This window comes from Capricornis sumatraensis, chromosome 2, assembly GCF_032405125.1.
Source record: "Capricornis sumatraensis isolate serow.1 chromosome 2, serow.2, whole genome shotgun sequence".
Lineage (NCBI taxonomy): Eukaryota > Metazoa > Chordata > Mammalia > Artiodactyla > Bovidae > Capricornis > Capricornis sumatraensis.
The window spans coordinates 73,658,551-73,680,817 of NC_091070.1; the positions used below are offsets into that span (position 1 = coordinate 73,658,551).

The window sequence follows — 22,267 nt, forward strand, 5'->3', positions numbered from 1 at the left end:
TTACATGGGCAAACAGGAAAGGAGAAAAAGACTGAGCATTTATTGACTTTGCAGTAAGCTGCATATCTTTTGTACATTTTTTCTTTCATTTTATCCTTACAATGACCCCCTACAGTGGATAATATTGATCTCATACTACAGACATGGAAACTGAACACAAAGATGTTTAGTTAACTTATTCACAGTCACACAGAGAAGGCTCCATATCTGACTACAAGTCTGTCATCTTGTGGTTGTAACATGTTGCGTTGTAATACACTTTATAAGGTGTCTGGATCTGTACCTGACACACGGTAGTTGCTAATCTCTTCAAAGATTTCAAAACTTCCCTTTTAGATATACATTTATGCTTTCCCCAGAAATGTCCACGGTGGTTGCCTGTGGAGGAGTGATTTGGCTTTTGAATGGGTGGAAATGTAAGACTAACCCTCATACTTTTATCCACAGCAGAGGGTCTACCCCTCCCCTCTCCTATCTACAGCTTGTCTTATCTGTATCTTTTGCAAAACTGGAACTGGAGATATTGTGTCCCTTATAGAAATTCTATGGTAAGCATTGTGCTGTGTGCCTCTTACATAAGGAACCAGGACATACAATCTTCCTTAAATCCAGTACCAGGGAAAAGTTTGTATGTACAAGGCAGACCTATGTATTTTCATTTGTAACTGAGAACTACAAAATCCATCACATTTTCCTCCTTCCTTTAGCTTTCAGCTAAAACCAATAGCTCAGGTCCTAGTGACATGTTTCTTACGGTTGATTTTTACTTTCAACTGATCGATATTTTTTAATCTTTGTGCTATTTTATATTCAGTATAAACATTTTTTACTTCTTAGGAATGGTGCAAATGTGTTTGTCTGTATATATATCTGGGATCATTTATAAGAAGAAATTGCCTGATTCTGTGTTTTGTGTATCCCAGGGGACAGTGTGTTGCACACAAAAGTGGGTACAAAATGGCAGGATGATAGAGTGAAGTGAATGTCTTGTTCTCTTATCCTCCCAGTTTAACTTTCCCTGGTTCCATTTCATGAGGGATGAAGCTGGGTCTTCTCTGGATTTTCAGAGCCCCACTGTAGGGCCATTGTTTCTGTGGTCATACAGTTGTAGTAACCTTTAGCTTAGGTTATCATCAGATGGCATAAGGATCTCGGAAATTTATCTCTGGGGAAGTGATTTGAAAAGAATGAATGACTCTTCTCATATACCTACAGCTCCTGAGTTTAATAAAATTGAACCTGTAGGGGGATGATTGGGGTTGAGGAGAGAAAAGCATTGCCCACTGCCTGCTGGTTGCTGCTCAGTTCCTGCCCTCTCTTCACCACAACCCACGCATATTCTCTGGATCCCAGCTGTATGCGCTCAGTTGTGTCCAACTCTTTGCAGTCACATGGACTGTAGCCCATCAGGCTCCTCTGTCCATGGAATTCTTCAGGCAAGAATACTGGAGTGGGTTGCCATTTCCTACTCCAGGGGATCTTCCTGACCCAGGGATCGAATCTGCATCTCTTGCGCCTCCTACATTGGCAGATGGCGTCCCAGGTGGTGCAGAGGTAATGAATCCCTCTCTGGATCCTGGGCTGCACTTATGGAGAACTCTGGATTGACTGAGGCAACATGAAGTCCACCAAGACCCTTGGATGGAGCAAATTGGCCCCTAGTTTCAAAGGAAAAGCAGCCATTCTCAAAAGAAAACATTTATTCCATCTTTTCCAGATTTCACAGCCCTCCATGGGGCACTTGACATATCCCTTTATAAAAATTTGCAAAATAAATGCATCAGTGAGTCAGGAGGCAGAGAACCCACTCATTGCACATCCAGAAAGCACTGCTATCAGTGCATTTCAGAACCTGGACATCCATCATATTGTAGGATCAATCCATCCTATTGTGTATCATTCCAGGAATGTACAATGCTCCTTTTTTCCTTCTTATCCACTCAAGACCAGAAAGCCAGGTGAATATTACCCACATGGTAATATAACTTCACCTAGGAGCACTTTGGGGGTCTTCATCACTCAATGTTCAGCATCTGGTGAGATGTCAAGAAACCAGCATCCACAAAATTGGCATCTTTTATGCTCACTAAAACACAAAGCTTCCTTGGGTCTGGGCATCACTCTGAATTCTCCAGCTTGCGTCCAGGTAACATGTATCTTGCAGAAGACAAAACAGGTAAATATGTCAGCATGTGCACCAGTGGAAGAAATAAGGTTTCTGTTAATGACTCCACCAGGACAGCAGTGAATTTTGGACTGTCTGATGAAAAGGTAATAGTTGATGTAGAAATGGAGTGGAAGTGATGCTCCAGCTTACTACAGGAGAGAATAGACGGTGGCGAGGGAGAAATGGTGGATGCTGGTCTGACCATCCTTCTTCCTTTCTTGAGATGTAAATGTCCAGGTCCACTGCCTCTATTTCTTATTGGAGTATAGTTGATTTACAGTGTTATGTTAGTTTCAAGTGCACAGTGAAGTGAGTCAGTTATACATATATCCACTTGGGTTATTTTTAGAGTCTTTTTCCATATAAACGGTTATAGAGTACTGAGTAGAGTTCTCTGTGCTGCACAGCATATTCTTACAAGCTATCTATTTTGTATATAGTAATGTATACATATCAATCCCAATCTCCCAATTTATCTCTCCCCACCGCAACCCCCTGGTAACCATAGTTTGTTTTCTACATCTGTGACTCTACTTCTGTTTTGTAAACAAGTTCATTAGTACCCTTTTTCTTAAGATTCCACTTATAAGTGACATCATGTATCTGTCTTTCTCTGTCTGACTTAGTTCGCTCAGTGTGACAGTAGCTAGGAATGGGAAAATGTTTGCAAGTGAAGCAACCAACAAGGGATTAATCTCCAAAATATACAAACAGCTTATTCAGCTCAATATCAAAAGAATGAATAATCCAGTCAAAAGATGAGTGGAATATCTAAATTGACATCCCAGAGAAGACAAACAAATGGCCAAAAGGCAAATGAAAAGATGTTCAACATCACAGTTATTAGGGAAAAGCAAGTCAAAGTTGCAGTGAGGTATCACCTCACACCAGTCAGAGTAGCCATCATCAAAAAATCCACAAACAATAAATACTGAAAAGGGTGTGAAAAAAAGGGAACCCTCCTACACTATTGATGGGAATGTAAATCGGTACTGTCACTAGGGAAAACAGTATGGAGATTCCTTAAAAAACCTAAAATTAGAACTACCATATGACCTAGTGATCCCAACTACTGGGCATATTCCCATAGAAAGCCATAATTCAAAAAGATACATGCACCCCACTGTTCATAGTCACATATTTTACAATGTCCAGGGCATGGAAGCAACTTAAATATCCATTGCCAGATAAATGGATAAAGATATAGTACATATATACAATGGAATATTACTCGGCCATAAAAAAAAAACAAAATGATGCCGTTTGCCACAGCGTGGATGGTCTATTACCTTTAAACTTATCTATATGCATAAATTAAGCCACAGCCTTTTATTAAAGCACAAAGGATGTTGCTGAAGTTGGAAAGGATGGCAGAGCCCCTAATACTTTTGTCAATAGAGAAATTTAAGAAGCAGCAGCATGACTTTGGAGTGATGCCTGGGTTTAAATCCCAGCTCTTCACTTACTTGGTTTTTTTGACACCCGGCAAATTACTTAATCTCCCAGATACTTGGTTTCCTCAGATAAAATGAAGATGATACAAGACTTTTAGGAAATTTAAATGAGATGAAGGATGTGAAGTTCTTGACACACACTAAATGCAAAATAAATATCTCTTCCCTACTTTTATTGTCTATGAAGTCAACTGTCATAGAGACCAAGGGCAGAGTTCCGGGCATCTCCCTTGAGACCATGAGATTAGCTCCATCCTGAGAGGAAACAGAGCCCAGGTTCCATGCTGAATAAGGAAGGTTTCAAAGTGACATCCTGGGAAATATGAATGAGTTTTTCCTCTGTGTAGGAGGAGGGCAGCCTTCATAGGTCTTCACCAAAGCCTATGAAGTTTCTTTCGATCATCAGCTGTACAAATATCCCCCATCTGAACCCTGCCCAGCCCTCCCTACAGACTCCTGAGTCAGCTCAGCCACTGTGAATATCCTTTCAGAGGAATGGCTCTTTCCTTGTCCTGGCATCACTTTCCCTCTCCCGATACAGCCTTTACATATGTAGCCTTTCAGAACTGCAGTTGGGGGTGAATTTGGCTCAGAGGAGCCTATAGAGTAGGGCTTCCTAGGTGGTGCAGTGGTAAAGAATTTGTCTGCCGATGCAGGAGATGCAAGAGATAGGGATTCAACCCCTGGGTTGGGAAGATCCCTTGGAGTAGGAAATGGCAACCCAATCCAGTATTCTTGCCTGGGAAGTTCCATGGACAGAGGGGCCTGGCGGGCTACAGCCCATGGGGTCACAAAAACTTGGACATGACTGAGCATGCACACACATATACACACACACATACACAGCCATATAATATATCACTGGTTAGGGAGCAATTTCACTGGAGGAAATCACACCCCCTCTTCCCTTGTTGTAAATTTTCCCCTTGAAAATTTTGAATAAGCAAAGGAATTCACCTTCTTAAGAGATAACGTGATACAGAAAGTAGATGAATGGAATAAACTTCTTTCCTGATTCCTTAGCACTTCTGACTCATCAGGACAATTTGACGACAGGGCGCCTGCCTCCCTACTAGGATGAGCTCCAGGGTATTGGTTCATCTATCAAAACACAGCCCACTGTGACTTGGACTTTTCCAACCACAGTGCTATATGTAGAGGATTCAAGAAGTAGCTGTAGGACACCACAGTTTTGATGTGTTTGAATCTTCTCTGTTTCCACATGCCTGAGTATTTGTGTTTACATTACAACACCAAACTGCGGTGCCTGGGGCAATGGAAGTGCTGCGTGGCAGTGTTTCCACTTGTCTACCTGACTCATCGGAAGAAATAAAAGCCTGCAGTAACACATCCTTAGGTTCTTTTGAAGATGTGTGGCATGTGATTAAGTGGCTTTTTCCTTCATCTTAAAAATGCTAGGCTTGAAATGGCCTTTTGAAGCCCTCTGGGACCTTCCAATGGTCCTGAGCCTATAAGTCAGGGATTTTCTTGAGACTTACAGAATCCACAAGGCTTCCCAGCCTGTCCTAATAGGTGGTCTCTAGGATTACCCAGAGTTCCTAATATCTGGCAAAGCAGTTAAAGCGATTTAGAAAAACTCTCCATGTCATATTTGCCTCTCCTTTCTACAGCATCACATTCCTGTTGGTTGTGCCAAAAGCATCCAGAACATTTTAAATGTATTTGAAAGTGCCTGTTTAGAGCACGGTCTTTCAATAGCGATTTACTGATTTTTCAGTAACTCGGTTTTCAAGTCACTTTCCTGGACTCAGTCCTCAATGCTATGATTCTCTGTACTGGTGTTTTTACCTAATACTATAAAGGACATAATATCCAAACAATATGCTAGTAAGCTTATCTTCTGTTAACCTAGTAATGGAAGTGTCTGGAGTTATACGAGCAATAGAAATACCATTTATTGTAGGTTGCACTGTGTCAGGCTCTTCCAGTTACTCTCATGGAATAATTAATTCAAAACTCACAGTAACCCCAGGACATTTTTATTTTCATTAGATGGATGAGGAACCTGTGTCCGCAAAGGTAAGTGACTTGCCCCCGCTCACACAGTAAGTAGCAGCACCGGACTCAAGCCCAGGGAGCCTGGTTCTAGAAACACCCTTTACTGCTACGTGCAACTGCCTCTGGAGAGATACATAGGACATAAGTCATTGTCTGGTCAAAATCATGGGAATAATAATTTTCTGTGCTCAGTCACTCAGTCATGTCTGATTCTTTGCAACCCCATGGACTGTAACCCACCAAGCTCCACTGTCCATGGGATTATCCCGGCAAGGATACTGGAGTGAGTTGCCATTTCCTTCTCTAGGGAATAATAACCATACTTTAAAAACCTCTTGACAGCATCACTGTGAGCATTACTGTCCCCGTTTTGTGGACATAGAAGCTGATTTTTTAATGAAATCACAGCAGATAAAGACTGGGTATTTGAACTCAGCCCTTTCTGTGGCTCCAAGACTGCTCTCACCCCTACCCGACCCCCTTGCCACCTCATTACAGGCAAATTGGGAAAACAAGCATATTGTTTAAATGTGGAGGTAGGACCCTTCAGAATCATCTGGAGTCATTAAAACCCTCCTCAGGTAGAGATTGCTTCTTCCAGATGGGAACAGTTTTATGAAACAGAATGTACAAAAGCAGTCTCATAATTCCATCATTTTCTAGTTTCAAATCTTTACTCATGTTTTAGAGCTGATGTACTTTATCAAATGACCTTTTACAACATGAATGTTACGTGAAATGGACTCTCTTATTCAAATAGACTTCTCATTACATTGCCCTAAGCACTTGCTAAGCACATACTTCATATCCAGTGATTAACCACAGTCTCCCTTCAGTTTCTGGATAACATTGATCCCAACTCTATATTCTCTCTCTGTTTTAAATATAGGCTCACACTACGATTTCAGCTTGCCTACAGATGCTCTTAGCAAGTGTTCCAATGGCAACTGCTACTAGGCTCACAGTCTCTTAAAATAAGGGAGATAAAAGACAATGTCCTTCACCACAAGGGCACAGTTGCTCATCCTGTTGGTGGTTTTCAACCGGGGGAGCACACTGGACAGATACTCTCCCAGCCATCCTTCCTCGGGAAGGCCCCTGGTGCTGTGGTGTCAATAAAGCTTGGAAGCTTGGTTTCTGATGGCATCAAAGCACTGCTGTATGAAGGACATCCACCATGAAGGCTGCTCGTCCTCTCTTACTGGCTGAGTCTCAGACTGGCACCAAAGCCAGGAGCAAATGCTGAGAGGGTGGGATGAGAGAGCGCCGGAGTCACAAGTCAACACGGTCAGTTTTGTCCTAGTTAATGTGGATCTCAGAAAGGTGAGATCTGTTAGTATCTTTGTTTTCTCAGCTGTGTCAGGCCTTAGTTGCAGCACATGGGATCTTTTCATTGCAGCATATGGGCTCTCTCTCATGTGGCATGCGGGCTTAGTTGCTCCTCAGCACGTGGCATCTTAGTTCACTGACCAAGGATTGAACCCACGTCCCCTGCACTGAAAGGCAGATTCTTAACCCCTGGGCCACCAGGGAAGTCCCTTCATTTGTATCTTTATCCAGCAAGGATATGGATACTTTTGAAGTTAGTTGTCTAACTCAGCATTTCAATTAATTCCTGGTTTTCACAAATCCATAGAAATCTCTTAGGATTTATTCAAATGACTGCAGTGATATTTTCCAGAAGTTAAACTAATTGAAAAAGAAACAGTTGAAGCAGGAAAGATTGGTTTTTAATGGAAAAACAAGAGCTCTTAAGAATGAGACAATTATGGCCAGGTTTGCTGAGTTTTAATACCATATGTTCCTTTCATAACAGTTAATATGATAAGGAAGGAAAGATTCTGGGACCCTGAGGTATCTACACTCCATAAAAGGAGCTGAGAGGTCTCAGTCTTGTCAAATGGAGACAGGAAAAGTATCAAACCTATATACTCATCAATTTTTGCTAAGATTTTTTTGTTTTAATAGTGTTGATTGTAGGTCCTACAGGCTTCCCAGGTGGCCTGAGTGGTAAAAAAAAAAAAAACCCACCTGCCAATGCAGGAGACATAAGAGACGCAATTTGATCCCTGGGTCAGGAAGATCCCCTGGAGGATGACACAGATCCCACCCCAGTATTCTTGTCCAGAGAGTTCCATGGACAGAGGAGACCTGGTGGGCTACAGTCCTGAGGGTCACAAAGAGTCAAACACAACTCTAGTAACTTAGCATACACGTAAGTCTTACAATGAGGAAATTATTCTTCATTCTCAGTGATGCAACAAGGTGTAAAGTTACAAAAACAGAGTCTGAGGCCATCCCAGGCTAATTTGCCAGTGTGCATCGAATGTTTCAGATGCTGTTGCGCTGTTACTGTGCTGGTGGTCCAGGTTCTTTATTCCCTGACCACCCCTCATCAAGCCCAGCCTCTCCAAACTCTAGCCATTCTGCAAATATGTCATATACTTCTTTTGCACAAGCTGTTCCTTCTGTCTGGAATGCTCATTTCTTTCTCATTTATCTAGTGAACCTTTCTTTCTTCATTTTAAACTTGTTCCACACTCCCAGGCTGACTTAGCATCTTCTGCCTCTAAAGACATCTCATCGTGTACACCTTCACTCAAACAGTTACACTGAACTGTAGTTCTTTATTTGAACTATGAATTTCTTCAGGACTGGAACTGGGTCCTCTGTCTTTGATCCCCAGCCCCAGGTACAATATCTGCCTTATTACTGTTTGTGGAAGGGTGGGAGGGAATAGAGTGTGGTTTTGTCAATTACCCAAAATAATCAGAAGTGGGTACCTAATTTTTCTTTAAGGAGAATGTAGTAGTTTCACTATTTTAAAATCCACCACTTGGTTTGGAATTTACTACTAGAATAGCAATAACCACTGAAACCATTAAAGAGTTCTAAACAGAGATTAGAAATATTACATAGCATAGATATATGTACAGGATTTATGAACAACTCATATACTCATCATAAAGGGATTTTTTAATTACCTTTTCATGGTGTGTTATTGTCATTAAAATCTATTTTATGATGAATATTCCATTATAAAATCAAATATTTGCAATGTGATAAATGGAAAAAACAAGTTACAAAACCTACAATATCCCAGTTTGAATATTAATATATATATGAAAAAGTTAAAATTTTTTATTTTATATTTTTCCCTTATTTATAATTTTCTATATACAGTTAACATTTATAATGAATGTGTACTGCTTCCATGATCAAGAAACAAGATATATACTTCTAAGTGTTTTGCTTGAAACCCTGTTCAAGGGTTTTTGACGAAACCTTTTGCCCCTTCATTGCCCCCAACTGAATTGAAAAGTTGGTAGGGGGATGGGCAGAGTGGTTCCAATAATTTACTTCTAAACCGTCCAGAATTAGATGGTATAACATAGAAAACTTAAGAGGTGATTTTCTTACTACTTCAAGTTAGGTCAGGAAATGTTAAATCATCTTACAAAAGATAAGCAACAATAAAAGAAATGAGCAGTACAGCAAATAACTGACAATGGGTTTCCCTGCCTCAGTAAAGTAATAAAATTCTTTAGAACTAGCAAGTAAACTGTTCGTGACTAGACAGTCTTGCCCTGCTCACTTGGACAGCTCCTTCATCCAGTGCTGAAGCAGCCATGTCTTTTTGGGGACAGGAAAGAGAGAAAGGTCTTTGAGCATCTATGAATACACACACACACACACACACACACACACACACACTCACTCACTCACTCACTCACTCTCTCTCTGTCTCTCTCTGTCTCTCTCTCTCTCTCTCTCTCTCTCTCGGAGCCGTCCCTGGCAACTCAGTTTGCCCGTTAGACACCATGCCAGAATCTGAGCACACATCGAATGGGCTGAATTCTTGTTTTTTCTCATTCCTGGCAGCCTGACCGTTTCCTCTGGGACTCATCTCATCATGGCTGTCCCTTCGCAGAGCTTAGGAAACCACTTCTCATTGCTCACTTCACACAGGAAAGGCAAAGTCGCATTTAAATGCAGTGTATCCAGACCTCTGTCCCTCCTCCCTGCCAGGGTGGCCTGTGAATGTCTCCCCAGAGTCCCACATGCCTTCCTCCTGTTCTTTGCTCACCAGGTCGCATACCCAGAGCCGTGGCCTCCATCAACCAGCACCTCCTGAAGTCAGACGACGTGGTAAGCTGTTGCCTGGACCTGGGGGCCCCCAGCATCTCTTTCCGCATCAACGGGCAGCCTGTGCAGGGGATGTTTGAGAACTTCAACACGGATGGGCTCTTCTTCCCTGTGGTGAGCTTTTCAGCAGGTGTCAAGTAAGTTATGGCTGTGATTTTATGGAGAGTAGTTGTTCCCCCACCTCCCCATCATTCCTATGACCTGGCGAGCATGGTAATCTCCTTCAGGGTTTCAGCACTGTGAGCCAAACTCCCCCAAGAAAGCAATGGTGAAAGGGGAGGAGCAATTTAGAGTCACGTGTATATACTTTTTGAACACATACCTCCTGCCAGGGTTTATATATAATGTCCTCTGATAAATAGTAAGATGAATAAGATAAATCTTACATAGAAAATGACCTTCATAATTATAAGTATTTTATGCTCTCTGTAAAAAAATTTAAAAGATACCACTATAAATAAGACAATAAATACCACCCATAATCCCAGTGTTTACTTATAATCTCTATTACTATTTTGGTGTATTTTCATCAAGATTTTATATTATAGATACATGTATTTTTTAATTAACATCACACTAAGTAGGAAGTTTTATGTCTTGATTATTTTTCATTCAACAATAAGTAGTAAGTATTTTCCTGAGTTATTAAGTATCTTCCTCAAAATGATTTTATGGCCAATAATACCCTTTTATTTGGCCATCCCATAATATAACCATTACTTTGTGTTAGACTTTCATGCTGATTTCATTTTTATTGTCACAAATGAAATTATTGTCAACATCCTTGAGGATAACTCATTGTCTGCATTTCTGTTTAGTTCCCTCCCAGAAGCAGATTAAAAGGTATAATATTTTTAAAGTCTAAACTTATAGTTGCTTGGCTGAAGAGACCTTGAGAAAGATTGTATGAACATTCAGAATTCATGATCAACAGTTCTAAAATCTGAAAAGCTCTGAAAAGCATCCATTTGTTCTCTAATGGATTTCACTGCAAAATCTGACCTGAGCTCCTTTTATGGCAAAAACCATCATCAACAGAAATCAGACTGTTTTCAATTTTTCATGTATTCTATTTCTTGTGAATATTTACATTTAACTGCAAAAGTATCAGTGTGTTTAATTATGGAGTACAGCCTCTCACCTAGCTGGAGGTTCTGTCTAATATATACTACATCTTATCTTTGGTCTTTTTTATTTATTATTATTATTTGAATTGGCTGCTCCAGGTCTTATTTATGGTACATGGAGTCTTTGATCTTCACTGCAGTATGCAGAATCTTCTTAGCTGCAGCATGTGGGATCTTTAGCTTTGGCAGAACTTTTAGCTGTGGCATGTGAGATCTAGTTCCCTGACCAAGGGTGGAACCTGGCCCCTGCATTGGGATCAGAGAGTATTAGCCACTGGACCACCTGGGAAATCCCTGTCTTTTTTAAAATCTAAAGTCCCAAGTCTGAAGAACAGCTGCAAAAATTTCAGAAAAAGGATTTGTGCCTGTGGTATCATTTAAAGTAACCCAACTGATTGGCTCCTCATTAACTTTTACTGTTATTGGTTATTTTTAATCTTTGCCAGTTTGAAGAAATTGTATCTTAAAGTTTTAGCTTCCTATTTCTTTGATTACTGATGTGGTTTAACATCTTTTATGCTTACTACTCTTACATACTATTTCAGCCCAGTATTTTTTTAAATTTTGTCTTCCCTGCCTTTCTGGTATTAATTTTCTGAGCAATTTTTATATATTAAGGTTATTAAACTATTATTGCTTCCATATATTTTCCCAGTTTGTGATTTACCTTTTTAACACTGAGTGGTTTTTTTTTTCCTATTTTTTTTCCCTTTTACAAAAGTAATGCAAGTCCAAAGAAAAGAAATACCAAGAACCCATAATTGTACCACCCAGAGATAATCATATGACTTTTTATTTATTCATCTCAATAATCTTACATTACATTGGGCTTGTACTATGCCTGCTGTTGTCCTTCATACTTTAACAATGCCAACTATCATGTTCCTTGTTCTGTCCCTTTCCTTGTACCAGTTGGATGCTGTATTATTTTAGTCTGAGAATACATTTTAACATTTTTAAGGCAAGACTTCATTATAACGCTCTTGTTGCAAAATTTTCTTATCCATTCTTGATCCCTGCTTGCTAAAGAGCTCATAATTGAGTGGGAAACTAGAGTAAATACAGTTAAAATCATGTTGATTTCCATTATAAAGGGGTCATGAAAAGAGGAGAGTTGTGGAGAGCATACACTTAGAGTTGGGACCACAAAAAAATCCATCTGAGAACTTCTAGTTCCCTAGTGCTGGGACTTCCAGAGTAACGCCACTGTGACGGGTCTTAGTGCCTCCCGAAGGTTGATAAACCAAGGCATATGCAAGTATTCCGCCCCCCAAAAGTGGATATAACTTTCAATTTCAGGTAAATAAATTATTCAGGAGTAAAGAGTTATCCTTTGGATGGAATATTTAGCCCTGAAAGAGGGCATGGCGACCCACTCCAGTATTCTTGCCTGGGGAATCCCATGGACAGAGGAGCCTGGTGGGCTGCAGTCCATAGCGTTGCAAAAAAATGGAAATGATGGAAGCAACTTAGCACACATGCACGCATGCATAGTAGGCAGTACAGTTGTACCTTGTTTTATTGCACTTCACTTTATTGCAGTTTTTACAAATTGTAGGTTTGTGGCAACCCCGCATCAAGCAAGTCTATTTTTCCAATAGCGTTATTTTTTAATTAATGTATGTACATAGTTTTTCAAGACAGAATGCTGTTGTGCATAACAGACTGCAGTATAGTGTAAATGTAACTTTTATATGTACTTGGAAGCTAAAGTATTTGTGTGACTCACCTTATTGTGATACTTGATTTTGTGATGTCTAGAATCAAACTCATAATATCTCCAAGGTAATGTATGTTACCAGCACTCTTACGCATACACATGTACAGGCATATTTATAAACATAGCCATGGAGATGTATATAATATATTGAAATTAAGCATTTTCATTGTTTGAGGTTCTTGTAACAAAAGGAGAACAAGTATAGTAAAACCTTGCTCTAGCTGCTAAGTCATGTCCTACTCTTTTTTTTTTTTTTTTTTTTGTCCTACTCGTTTGCTACCTCATGGACTGTAGCCCATCAGACTACTCTGTCCATAGAATGTTCCAAGTAAGAATACTGGAGTGGGTAGTCATTTCATTCTCCAGGGGATCTTCCTGATTCAGGGATCAAACCCATATCTCCTGCTTGGCAGGTGGGTTCTTTACCCCCGAGCCACCTGGTTGTCGACTAGGGTTGTAAATCTGCCCATCACAGGTTCAAGCCAGAGACACTAACATCAGCATTAAAAACTATATTCTAAAGAGTTAAGAGTTATTTACCTGTGTTTCTCTGTGCTGAGAATATTTCCGTGAGAATGTCACCCCAGTTCTTCCTTTTGAAGTGTAACAAACAGAATGTTATCATTTCTGTTGCAATCCATAAGGAGCATGTAGAAAACATTATTGAAAGACACAGGCACTATAAACACAAAGAAGATTGATTGGGCAAGATTCTCTGGCAATTAGGGAAAGCCAGGACAAGCCCCACTGTACATCTTTCCCACTTCATTCCCCAGGAGTAAAGAGAATGAGCAGAAATCTAAATCCAATGTAACAGCATTTTGATTATCCACCTGCTAGCTCAGTGTCCTCTCTGGAGAAGCAAGGTCACTGATCAGCTAGTTCTCAGGCCCATGCTTCCCCAAGTAGCTAATGGCCTTGGTCACCCAGCATCAGTGCCATCCCTGTTTTCTTTGACTGCATCCAACTCTCTGGTTTTGCGAATTTTCAAAGAAAGCTCACCTACTTCCCAAGAATCTCATGTGAGAAAAGTGCTTAGCTTGTAGTCAAATCTCTGGAGAAGATGTCTTTTCCAATCTGCTGGCCAATGGAGTTTTCTGTGCATTCTGTGTTTAGCTAACAATACATCTGATCCCACATGTTACATGATTTTTAGTTATTAACCCATCCATCCAGTCTCCCTCAGAGCATGAGACAGGATTTTTGAGTATGTACATTTTTGTTGTTTGGGACTTTTTTTTTTTTTTAATCTTCTTTTGGTAAAGTTCCTGGTGGCTTAGACGGTAAAGCATCTGCCTACAGTGCAGGAGACCTGGGTTTAATCCTGGGTTGAGAACATCTCCTGGAGAAGGAAATGGCAACCCACTCCAGTATTCTTGCCTGGAAAATCCCATGGATAGAGAAACCTTGTAGGCTACAGTCCATGGGGTGGCAAAGAGTCGGACATAACTTCACTTTCACTTTCTCTTGGTAAAGATCATGGCTAGCAGGGAAAGAGATAGGGGGCTGAAAAAGATAGGGGGAGAAGATGTTTCTAGTATCTTGTGACTAGGTCAGTGGGACATGCATCCTTCTCGTGCACAGGAGAAAGAGAAGCAAAGTTCCAGGATAAGAGCGATGAGACATCTAACCCATTTAGAAGGCATAACTGCTGAGAGAATTTGAGAGAGGGGAGTCCAGATACATTGACTTAAAATGTTAACACCTTCAACATAAGAACTTCTTGCTTATAGAAATTGAAGGAGCGTAAACTGAAGAGTGGTACTCAGGAACTTGATGTCTCTTAAGTCTCCTTTCTATCAGGAAAAATATCGCCTGTGACATATGCCTAGCTTTGGTTCTCAGAACATGACATGGTCTGAGCAGAGGTGGAATCACAGTGGGTTGCATGCGTGGAGAATACATTTTACTGAAATACATCCAGTCCGTCACAGGATATCTTTACTCACGGTCAATGCCAGTCCTCTGTTGAAGTAACCAGTTTGTTTATTTTCACTTTTGAGCAAATGGGATGAACGTACCTGTACTTACTCTTTCACATCAACTGGTAAAATATCATTTGGTACTGAAACCCAGCCCTTCCCCTCTATATTACTTTGGTTCAGTTGTGCAAAAAGCTAGAGAAAGAAAGCAAGATATTAATTCCAAGGTAAAGTATCTTATTGAAAATAAATGTGTTTAATGACAAAATTGAAAAGAAATTAGTGTTTGCACCCAATATAGTAGAATACTTGCATAGTTTTATAATGTCGTTCTCAGCAAGATGCAAGGTTATTCCTATCTAGACAGAGATTTTTCTCCCATCATACAAGAACTCAGAATTGTTTCTCATATTTAACTCCTCTCGTTTCCTCCTCTTTATTGGTCTTTACTGAGGTCGTAGTCTTGAATTTATGATCCCACAATTATTTTTATAATTACAAACTATGTTGTTAACAGTACCTGATCAGGATGTCCCTGCCAGAGGCATCAGAGAGCAAAAATCTTTTTCAATTAGATCTACCCACAGTGAAGTCAAAAGCAGTATGAGTAATTACTAACAAAATCCACAAATCAATATGTGCTCTCTTTTCTAACCATTATAAATGTGCCTCCTTAGTTTCCTTCTCATGCTAGTTTGTTTGTGGAGGGTATTATGAGTGTAACAGACCCTCAGTGTAACAACCCTATTTGTTCTAGGACAGAATTTGGGATGAAGCATGTGTACCTTGGAGCCCACCCAAAAGGTTGAATTACTTAGATATCAGAAAGCTCTTATTAAAAGGTAATCTCACCCTGCCAAATGGCATGATGGTGTGTGCCACACAGAGAACATTGCACTAAAGCCACAGTATATAGTGAGATTTGGGTGTTTAGTTTTGCAGAAAATTGATCCGTTAAGTTGCTATAGTAGAGTATATTTTATAGCTATGGTTAAATTCCCCTTGCGCGTGTGCTGAGTCACTTCAGTCATATCCAACTCTTCGTGACCCTATGGACCACAGCCCACAAGGCTCCTCTGTCCATGGGATTCTCCAGGCAAGAATAGTGGCGTGGGTTGTCATGCCCTTCTCCAGGGAATCTTCCTGACCCAGGGATCAAACCTGAGTCTCTTAGTCTCCTGCATTGGCAGGTGAGTTCTTTACCGCTGGCACCACCTGGGAGTCCCAAATTCCCCATTGATCTATTTAATCTTCATATGTAAGTCTTTTACCAGCCTTTCAAATTTATAAAAACAACACTCTCCAAAGATGGTGGGTATTTGCGGTTGCTGTTTGTTTTCTGCACCAGCCTTGGCTAAAATTCAGGTAACCAATAGCTTAGCTATTTCCAGCTTGCTGTGGTCAATGCTGTGGAAATTATTGCTGAGACAAATATACTTCTGCAAAGAACATGATGAGCACTGGCTGAATTGCCCTGGGCTTTCATCAAACACTGGCCAGGAAGAAATATGAATGTGGGAATGTACATAACTCAAATTGTTCTCCTGTCTTAGCAATGTGGATTAAAGATGCAATTATGAATCATGACTTATGAGTTGAGTTCAGGTCAACAAGAGCTTGCCATTTCTTTCTGCTGCTAACCACAGCCTGTATCCTTTTCTTCTTTGGGACACTGTCCCAACTCCTGGGAGGGATTCAATAAGAATAGTGAGACATCTAGTAAGACTGAAATGATTTCACAGTTTGCTAGTACAGTATGAATAAGGAAACTTAGTCATCTTTTTTGAGTATGGCAAAGGTTTGTCTTGATTTTTACTCTCTTTTTTATTCATGAGTCAGTCTTTCAAACTTAGGGATTTATGTTAGGTTTTCTCATCTCTTCTGCAAATTGGTAAGTAAAAATGCACGAATCTTAAAAGATGAAATTGCAAATGCTAGTGGGGATTTTTTCAATGCCGTTTTCTCTGTTTATAAAATTAGCCTAGTAAATAAAAAATTCCTCTATGCATCCTCAAACTTCACTACTCCCAGGTGACTATTACTGAATCTATTGCTCATCTTTAAAGTAGAGAAATCTAAGGAAGCTTCCCTTATTGTAATCACTTTAGGAAGAAAAAAAACCTTGGAGAGCTGATGGTGTGTCTGAGTTATAGGAAGAACCCTAGAAGATGATACAAATGCTTTAGTGGAAGAGATTAAATTGATTAATGAAATTGATTTTTTAAATCTATTAATGTAGAGAAAAATCAGAGGATGAAGAACTAAGTTTAATGACCTCTTAAATTATCTTTTTATTTTCAATTTAATATTTTTTGTGATACTAAGAGATTCAGTGGAACCCAAGGAGCAGGGAAGAATACCCCAAGAGAAGAGAGGTTGATATTCTAATTGAAAATTTCTCATCGATGAATGAGGCCAAAGGGTTTAAAAGATTAACACTAAGTGCCAGATAACAGATTTATTAGAAAAAGTAGACTAGATAGGTATAACTGTTGTCTCTCTCTCCACGCCTTTAAATCCTTTCTCTGGACTCCTGGATAAGTTCTTGGGTAGGTTCTGTAGCCCTTATTACTCCTTTTAAGACCAGGAACCATCTTGCCAATACTTAAAAATTCCATCTTTTGAAAAATATAAAAACTCCAGATTTGTATCCAGTTATCGTTTGAGCCCTCCCCTACTCCCCCTGCAGTTTGAAGTGAGGCCCCTTCTCAGCCACCAGCTCCTGTCTCAGGCCCCTCCAGGGCCTAGGGTCCAGCCCAGACTCAAGATCACTGAAGGGTGAGCACATTCCATGGAGTTGGTTCAGCTGCCTTGTGACATCAGCCTTTTTGTAGCTACTACATAATTGCGACATCTTTCTCTTCTGAGGCTCTTCGGTAGGTTTCTTGGAGAGCCCCAGGCTGGGAGCATCCAACTGCAAATCTCTTGACTTGGCTTCCCCACCTGTGCTGGCTGCTCCCTTCTGGCTGACCCCAAGCCTCCTCCGTTCCCCCTCCTCCTCCAGCTATGTGGGCCTCCTGCCTCCCCCAAGCCCTGAGTTTCTGATCTCTGCTTAGTCATTTGCCTTTCCAGGCAGGATTCCTTTCTGATGGCTAGCAGCTGGCTCATCTGTCCCTCTGCTCTGTGCCATCACTAGGCAGACATGTCCCTTGCTACGTTCCAGGAACACTCACAAGCTTCTGAGTAGTTCCTTAAAGCCCTCATTTGACTCCAGATTGGAAAGGACTCCCATCCCCTTCTTCCTGACAACTTTCTCCAAATGAATTCTTTACCTTTCTTATCAGTGTGAAGGTAAGGGGTGGGCTAAAGCTGCACTGATTTCACAGTTTTTTCATGGATCCTCATAGTTGGTCCAGCACCTCACTTCAGGATGAGAAAACATTGGCATCCTCTGAATTATTTGCATCTGGGACTTCTGCTAAACCAGAGACAAAGGGGGATCCCATTTTAATATCCTCCCATCATTAAATTGGGTTTCAGGTATCTTCTTTCTTGCTTTTGGTTGTTCCCTTTACACCTGTATTTTATCCCTGATTATTCCCTTTGACCCGGCTGCTGGGGTCTCCGGGAGAGGGTTTATGAGGAGCACCGGCCTTCGTGGTGGTTTGTCGGAGCCCTTCCCGCAGACTCTGGGCAGCGAGGGGAGGAACCCAGATGGCAGTGTGCCCGCACCGGCTCCTGTCCAGTCCCGCCTGCTGGGGAGCAGGGCTCCCATCTGACAGGGCTTGGGAAGCCACCCAGAACCCTTCTTTCTACCCACCGAAGCACAGCATAATGGCACTGGAAGATGAATGCTTCAGTAAGCAGTAAACATGTTAATTTTTTATTTTACTATCTTTGTGGCCATTCGAGGCGATAAGATTAAAATTTATAACCAAATTATCATTCTCCTTTTAATAACTGAATATAAAAGCAGCATTGTTCTCCCTAAGTGCTACATGGATTTCTACCTTTCTTGCTTTGTTCTCTATACAGAGGACAATAGCAGATTTTAAAGCATAAGAGAAATGTTAAAACTATACATAACTGGCAATAGGGCTTATGAATAATTAAGTCCATCTAGACGTCCTGGTAACAGATCATTTAGTTGGTCTTAGAATCCATACACTAGTGAGTAACAAGAAATACATCAGTTGTACAAGCTCCTCTTGGGTGTTCAGCTCTTCACTGAAAGAATGCTCAGTGAGAAGGGAAAAGCAGAAAACTTCCCACACAAATTCTTTGCTCAAAATGATTTAGTTTTGTCCCAAAATGATTTAGTTTTGTCCCAAAATGATTTAGTTTTATCCCATAGTTCCAGCCTGTTCCAGCACGTCCGTAACCCAGTCTGTTCTGTTGCAACTGAATTTTGGAAAGTTCACAAATATTAAGACCTAATTATTATTTCCTGAAGGTTTACTAAATAAGTAACATTGCAGGCTAATGACTCAATTTTGTTCCAATATCTTTGTTCATATTCTTAATACACATAGATCATGTCCTGTTATATAACGGTTAATGTAGGAACACTCACAGGGAATAATTGTGGTTCTAATTCTCTATTATTGTTGTTCAGTACTTTAAAATGGGAAAGTGGGAGGCTTCATATGATTTCTGTAATTAATTTTAAAACAGCATTTTATAAAATGCTGTTTGAATAAAGAATTTGTTTATGTTGGGAGGAGGGGGAAGAAACTTAATGTCTTTTACTTGGAGAGACTTTTATTTTCCAGTTTTACCATTCAGTTCAGTTCAGTTCAGTTGCGTCCGACTCTTTGCGACCCCATGAATCGCAGCATGCCAGGCCTCCCTGTCCATCACCAACTCCCGGAGTTCACTCAGACTCATGTCCATCGAGTCAGTGATGCCATCCAGCCATCTCATCCTCTGTCGTCCCCTTCTCCTCCTGCCCCCAATCCCTCCCAGCATCAGAGTCTTTTCCAATGAGTCAACTCTTCTCATGAGGTGGCCAAAGTACTGGAGTTTCAGCTTTTAGCATCATTCCTTCCAAACAAATCCCAGGGCTGATCTCCTTCAGAATGGACTGGTTGGATCTCCTTGCAGTCCAAGGGACTCTCAAGAGTCTTCTCCAACACCACAGTTCAAAAGCATCAATTCTTCGGCGCTCAGCCTTCTTCACAGTCCAACTCTCACATCCATACATGACCACAGGAAAAACCATAGCCTTGATTAGACGGACCTTAGATGGCAAAGTAATGTCTCTGCTTTTGAATATGCTATCTAGGTTGGTCATAACTTTTCTTCCACGGAGTAAGCGTCTTTTAATTTCATGGCTGCAGTCACCATCTGCAGTGATTTTGGGGCCCCCCAAAAAATAAAGTCTGACACTGTTTCCACTGTTTCCCCATCTATTTCCCATGAAGTGATGGGACTGGATGCCATGATCTTTGTTTTCTGAATGTTGAGCTTTAAGCCAACTTTTTCATTCTCCACTTACACTTTCATCAAGAGCCTTTTTAGTTCTTCACTTTCTGTGAAAGTTTTGCCATTAGCTGCTCGTAATCACAGTTACTCAGCCAACACTGAGACTCTGCTGCAAGGCTTCCCCCTACTAGAATATTCCAGTTAAAGGAAGTGAGACCTAGTGGAGAGTATTGCTGTGAGAGCTTTGCTAGATCATAACGTTCCCACATATCCCTCCACACACACAGCCTTACTCCATCACCAATTCCTAACAAGCCAAATTCCAAAACAAAATTGTAATCTAACCACTGCTTTCCAGCTTGGTCTTCATCATCTTGTCCAACCCAGCCTCGTCTCTCACTGGGACTAGATTGATGTCAGGTGCCTCCTAATTGGTCCCAGACCTGTCTACATAAAACAGTGAAAACAGTTCTGTGTTTCTTCTCCTTAAATCCCTCAGAAGCTCCTCACCTGAAAGAAACAGACCCTGCCTGATTTAGCCCTGCCCCCTGCCACCTCGTCTCTTACCCCTTGGGCTCCCCATGTTCTCACTCACACCGCCCTCCACCCACATCTTCCCTACCTCAGGGCCTTTGCACATGTTGTTCCTTTCACCCAGAACGCTCTTCCTCCAGATTCTGAACTCACTGGCTTCTCCTTTTCCTTTAGGGTTAACAGAAATATCTCCCCCTCACAGAAGCCTTTCTAGACCCCAGTCTAACACCTCCCTCCTTCCCTGAGTTGTTTCGGTCTCCCTCTTTATTCCCTCATCAAATGTCTCCCAATCAGTGGTTATGACTGTTTGCCTCGTTGGATGCCTGCTCTGTGACACGAGGGGCAGGGTATTCTCTTTTTATTATTGGTCCACAGGGCAGAGAGCAGTGCAGTTCATGTGGGTTCAGTAAGCATAGTTGGTTATGCTGATGGGAAGTGGGAGGGAGTGAATACGTGTAGCTGCTATGTATGTGGGTGGGTTTTTCCTATGTAAGATTATTGGTGATCCTGCAAGACTGTGTCTCTTGTCATGTCTTAATTACTTAACGTTACCATCATATTTTCTCATCAACTTAATATGGTTACAGATGATTTGCAAAAGCTGTATATCTAGTCTCAAACCTAAAAACCTATAAAGTGTCATGTTGAAATATTTCACTTTCACTCTCTTCTTGCAGAGGAACTTTGTGCGCTAACCCTAACCTAACAATATATATGGGGCTGATAGTAGCCAGAATGCAAAATTAAAATATTTTAAAGATTTCAGTTGTTGGTAATCAGTGCCAGCTGTGACTGTGGCCCCACAAGGATTCTCCCTTCTTCTTTGGGAGGTCCCTGTAGGCACTGCTGGAGTGGGCCAGGGCATTAGTCCTGGATGCCAGCAAGGCAGTGGTGCCCCCTAGAAGGCTCTGGATCCCTAGTGAGCAAACTGGATGCCCACTTGGCCCCCCATGGCTGTAACCACCTGCTGATACTTTCTCACAGTCTCCCTCATATGGCTACTTTGGGAACTGCAGCCTCTTCAGTGTATCTTTTCTATTAACATCTCCTGCCATGTATACCATTTCCGTTTAATATTCTCATGTTACTTGATCTTTTTGCACCCTAAACTAGGAATTTCCTATTTCCCCCAAATATTTATAGCATGTTTTCTTTCGTTGTTGTGTGAGTAATCTCTCTCAACTAAAGAGACTTGAAGTTCTCATGCTGTTGTTTCAATGTGATCTTTTCAGAATCTGGCACTATCACTGTTACTCTTTTCAAACTATAGTAATAATATCTATATTAATGATGTCTATAGTAATGATTCTCCAACTAGGGTAAGGATGAACTTGATTTTTTAAAATCTAGTGATTTTAATATATGATTTTTTTTTCTTTCTGACTCACTTTACTCTGTATGACAGATTCTAGGTCCATCCACATCTCTACAAACAACACAGTTTCATTCCTTTTTATGGCTGAGTAATATTCCATTGTATATAAGTACCATATCCTCTTTATCCATTTATCTGTCAATAGGCCTTTAGGTTGCTTCTATATCTTGGCTATTGTAAACAGTGCTGCAATGAACATTGAGTGTATGTCTTTTTGAATTATGGTTTTCTCAAGGTATATATGCCCAGGAGTGGGATTTCTGGGTCATATGATACTTCTATTTTTACTTTTTTAAGTGCCTCCATACTGTTCTCCATAGTGGCTGTATCAATTTACATTCCCACCAACAGTGTGGGAGGGTTCCCTTTTCTCCACACCCTCTCCAGCATTTATTGTTTGTAGACTTTTTTGATGATGGCTATTTTGATGAGTGTGAGG

At 40.8% G+C, this 22,267-nt stretch overlaps 1 protein-coding gene across 1 annotated transcript in view; it reads left to right on the top strand.

The window, feature by feature from the left end:
* RYR3 (ryanodine receptor 3) overlaps positions 1 to 22,267 on the top strand; it is a 386,865-nt gene that overhangs the window by 132,703 nt on the left and 231,895 nt on the right. The window contains exon 18 of the mRNA XM_068992826.1: positions 9,731 to 9,923. Coding sequence (XP_068848927.1) covers positions 9,731 to 9,923 — 193 coding nt within the window. The remainder of the gene's footprint in view (positions 1 to 9,730; positions 9,924 to 22,267) is intronic.